Source organism: Bombus huntii, chromosome 7 (genome assembly GCF_024542735.1).
Source record: "Bombus huntii isolate Logan2020A chromosome 7, iyBomHunt1.1, whole genome shotgun sequence".
NCBI lineage: Eukaryota > Metazoa > Arthropoda > Insecta > Hymenoptera > Apidae > Bombus > Bombus huntii.
In genome coordinates, this window is record NC_066244.1 from 5,787,612 (window position 1) to 5,792,635 (window position 5,024).

Genomic DNA, 5,024 nt, shown 5'->3' on the forward strand with positions numbered 1-5,024 from the left:
TGTGATGGTCATATTGCAAAAACATTTAAATTTTACATTTAAAAATTACATAAAAAATAACGTCATTTTTATTACAATAAAATAATTACATCTTCTTCAAAGCTTGTACAATACTTAGATTATGAAAGAATTTAGTTCTTAATATAAACCAAGACTTTAATTGTATATCGTGTAATGTGTCTAAATAATTTCCTAACGTTTCGTCTTTTGCTATTGTTGTTCCGTGGTATTTCAAAAATACGGCTAGGTAAGCTTGTGCTAATTCAAAATTTATCCTCTTTTCCATCATATGATATATCATTTTCATAAAGTGAAGTAATAAAGTATTTGATGTTTTTTCATCCGCTGAAAATGATTGAATTTCGAAATCGATAGAACTAGGACTCATATTTTTGAATTTTTCAATAACTTCTTCAAGTTGTGGATCTTCCATAGACAGTAAGGATTTCGCAAACAAAGTGAGATTTTGTAACTCAGGATGAACAATCAATTTCTTATTGACTTCGGCATCTTTAACACTCGAAAGGTCAAATTTCAATTCCAAGGATGGAATCGTTGGCAGAAAGAAAGGTGCACTTTCCGGTACCTCTGGCGGTTTTTTCGGTTTGTTCTTTTTTCTTATGATATCGATATTTAATAGATTCTGCCACCTCGAGTGAGCTAAACCGGACATTGTAATAAGATTATCCTGAAGTTGTGCTGGAGAAACATAATCCAATTCTGGTTCAATAAGTTCATCTTCATTAGTAACAGTATCTTCTATCATTGAGCCAGGTAGACCAATCGTTGGAATCGGATCGTTTTTGTTTACTCCTTTCAAAGAAATGTGGGAATACAAGGTACGATTTGACCATAAATATATACCTAAGTTACATACATGTGCTGTAGCAAGAAATTCACCAGTAGGTGAAAAACTTAATGACGTGCATGCTTCTGGTACCTAAAACGTTATATTCAGTTAATATTTCTAAATTAGATCAATAATTAAGTTTTACTAACATATATTATATATACCTGAAAAATGTCTATTAAATTAGAGGAAGGAATATCCCATATGCGAATTGTACAATCCATAGATGCTGTTACTAGCCATCTAGAGTCAGGGTTAAAACATGCGTCTGTTAATCGCGCTTTATGTCCTTTAAAACGTCGAACAATTCTTTTAGTATCAAGATCTAGTAATATAATAGTAAAATCTTCCAATGCTATGGCTATAAGGGAACTATCATTATGATATCGTAACCATTCAACTGGTTCATCCAACATCATTTTAGTTACTGAATCAGGACCTCCTTAAAATTATAATATGCAATTAATTATATTTTCACATGTGTATCATGAAATATAGTTATTTCTTTTACCTGTTTTTGGTTTAAATCTCCAAAACTTTATAAATGCATCACTTCCGGCAGTGATTACAGTTTGATTTAAAGGATCTACCATTACACCTTTCACAGGACCTTGATGTGCTCCTTTATCAGTACCATAGCTAGCTCTGTGAATTCCTGATTGTATATTAAATCTTTCTACATGGCCACTATTATATCCAATAATAACAAAATCTCCACATTTTGTTATACATACACAAGTTGCAATAATGTTATGATTGCTTTTAAAGTTTTCTAGGATTAATTTGTGTTCTCCCATTTTTGCCTTATTAGAAGACCATGTACTGACTGTACCCAAACCCGAATGTGTTGCTGCAATGTTATCCCATTCTTTTTCTCTTGTTAATTCTATAGCAAAATTAGTAATCGGTGGCATTAATAAAGGATCTTCAATAAGTCTTCCTCTTTTCCTTGCAGAATTTCTGTTGAATGATGCTTTTCCAAAGCTTTTATTCAACATTTCCGTAATTGTAGAAAACATCCTCAAAGAAGAATCATTTCCAGCTGTTAATATATTGTTGCCATCATTTCCATAAAAACGAACAATATTAGGAGGTTCTGAATGACCTTCTCTAATTCTTAAAAGTCTTCCAGCTCCATCAGCTAAGTCAAATATCCATAACTTTATAGAATTGTCAGAAGAAGAAGTTACTAACAATGGTTCATTGGGTAAATATTTTAATCCTGTAACACCCCTAGAATGAGCTTTAAGGAGTTGGCTTTCAACTTTACGTTGCTCTAAGTTCCAAAATACAATGTGACCGTCTAAACTTCCTGTGGCCATTATTGGATGGTCATCTGTTCGGAAACTAATGGATATTACACAACCCCAATCTTGAACTAATTCAAAAAGTGTTTCATCAAGCTTCAAATTATGTAATATAATTCTTCCGTTTCTTAAACCTATTGCTGCAACGTCTATTGCAGGTGCCTGTTCAAGTGCAGTTACTGGTGTATTCCAGCCTTTAAACGTATAAATTAATTTTACAACTCTCAAATTCCATAACTGCAGTTGACCTTGTTCACTTCCAAATAATATTTTGTTTATATAGGTGTTAGGATGTATTATTGTTGTAATGTTGAAGTGGTTTTTACTGAAATCAAGTTCTGTTATTAGTTCTTCTGTTCTAATATCCCACAGTTTAACATTGTTGTTCTCATCAATAGATATTAAATTAGGACCAAAAGGTAACAGAATATGCACTGTGTATTTATGTCCTTTATAAGTATGTCTTATCTCTCCTCCTCTTCGCCAAGCGTATATTTCTTTTCCACATGCTGTAAAAGTGTGATAAGGGTCTCCCGCGAGACATGTAATTTCACCTGGATGCGTTTTTGATATGCTAAGAAGCGTGAAATGTGTACAACTGTACGTAAGAAACGTATCACCGACACATGTTGATATAAGATTTTCTTTTCGCCTTGTAATATATCTTGTTATAAGAGGAATGTGATTACTGACATATCCTAATGCGCGATTCTTGGCAAATATTTTACTGTGTCCCATTGTCTCTTTTTATTTTACGTCGAAACTAATATTTATATACACTTAAAAAATAAGGTTAGAATATACAGCCATGCTTTTGAAATAATATAGCTATGGGTGCGTCCACGTTGTAAAGCATAAACTATGTGTTTAATGAGAGTGATTCTTATTGTTTGAAGATTTTGTTTTTGATACGTATATTTTAAATTTATATAAACTTCACTTATAAATTAATATTCACTTATCACTTATAAGACACTGACTAGAACACTGGTACAAGAGTGACTCTTGGTGATGTTGCAGTCGTAGAGGAAAATTCGTGGTGCGTGTGTCTGAAGTTTGTTCCGAACTGATCATAAGGTAAAGACGTATGTTGAGGATGGGCTGGTCCCTAATGGACAGGACGTGCTTTATGGGGGTTTTCCGTGGGCTCCTAAAGTACATTGACTGTACAATAGGCTCACTGTTTATGATGGTCCGCACTAGGGTAGCGTAGAGACCCTTGACGATCGTCCTGCCCGAGGATCGTATCTGATTCACATAAAGCGTGTCACCGTGATTACCAGGCGGTCACTCCAAATCCCGAACAACAGTATAATTTAATTTTCTATGTAATGCAATAAAAAACAAATATTATGCAATGTTAATTAGATTTTGTTGAAATGTACATAAAATAAAGAAACAAAAATTATTAAATAATATAATTTCTTATTTATTTGAAACAATCATTAGTATAATTATTTGCTTGCACGAAACAAGGCTAAAATTTTTATATTTTCGTCACAGCAGCGATTTAACAATTTGTAGAAAAAATTGTTTTGTATTTATAATATTCTTAAATATGTTGTAACAAGTACATAAGTAACGATTAATTTATTAAACGAAGTATTAATGAATGGTAAAATTAAGTTCTTATATAGGTAAGGAATGGAGTAGGAAAACAATTGTTAATATTAAGTATTTTTTTTTATAATTTCGTTTCAGTTATCCGTCATTTCCACGGGTCCATATAAATCATTTGTATGCTAATATACATTACATATATGTATAAAACATAGTGTCTATTCTATAAAACCAAATACTTTTTATAACAAATATGTATGTTAATATTAGCGAGTACTAAATACAATTTAATAACAAATACGATGAAGTAAACTCACATACAACTTTAAAACGATTGTATATTACTACCTATCAAATATTATATATAATATAAGATGCAACTGTATTAAATTACAATTAATAACACTTAGATATTATTATCTACAAATTTTTTGGAAAAAAACAATTATTGTATATTGATATGTGATATATGGATAAATAATATACTATATGTATGTCGGAGAGGAAAGGACACCGGAGCCTTCCCTCTGGAACTTCGGGAAAATCCGTAAAGTTGTAATTAAAGTTTACAGTTATAATTAAACAATTAGCTGTCATCCTGTCCAATTGTACTTGTTTGCGATTTATGATAATAAGCTTGGGCTCAAGGCGACCATCAGCCGCCGAACGTAGCCGCGGTCAACGGGACGGGCGCTTCGTCTAACAAAGGTATAGAGCGATAGTATGACCCTCATTAAGAGAAATACCCATAGAGGTACCTGACAGTAAAACATTCCAACGGGTCCTTCGGACAATGAATACCAGAGGTTGAGGCACTTGCACGGCACAAGTACAGTTAGCCTGAGGACCCGCTATAAAACTTAGGTGTTGTTGGTAATTAAGATTTTCCAAACGGACAGGCAGCTTTTGTCCCAAATTGACCAATTGAGAGCGATGTCGACAAATCCGAGGATCTCGTATCCTTAAACACATCTCATTATAGTTTTCCTGGGTAGCATCCCCGGGACGAGAATTCATTCTTTGTTGAGATCTTTCTTTGTCGACGAAAGGAGTAGCGCATTACGATCAGTGCGTAGTACACATCTGAGTTAGAGCAGGTATATCTATCACCCCATTGACCGTGGCTACATTCGACGGCTGATGGTCGCCTTGAGCCCAAGCTTATTATCACAAATCGCAAACAAGTACAATTGGACAGGATGACGGCTAATTGTTTAATTACAACTGTAAACTTTAATTACAACTTTACGGATCTTTCCGAAGTTCCAGAGGGAAGGCTCCGGTGTCCTTTCCTCTCCGACATATAC

At 33.5% G+C, this 5,024-nt stretch overlaps 1 protein-coding gene across 1 annotated transcript; it reads right to left on the reverse strand.

Moving 5' to 3' along the window:
• Nucleotides 1-51: 51 nt before the first annotated feature.
• Nucleotides 52-3,240, reverse strand: LOC126867469 (WD repeat-containing protein 36). The gene is made up of 3 exons (XM_050621938.1): nt 1,362-3,240; nt 1,015-1,292; nt 52-940 (listed from the first exon to the last, which is right to left on the reverse strand). Exons 1-3 carry the CDS (start codon nt 2,893-2,895, stop codon nt 86-88), a joined length of 2,667 nt encoding a protein of 888 aa, XP_050477895.1. The 5' UTR covers nt 2,896-3,240; the 3' UTR covers nt 52-85.
• Between the last annotated feature and the right edge of the window lie 1,784 nt (nt 3,241-5,024).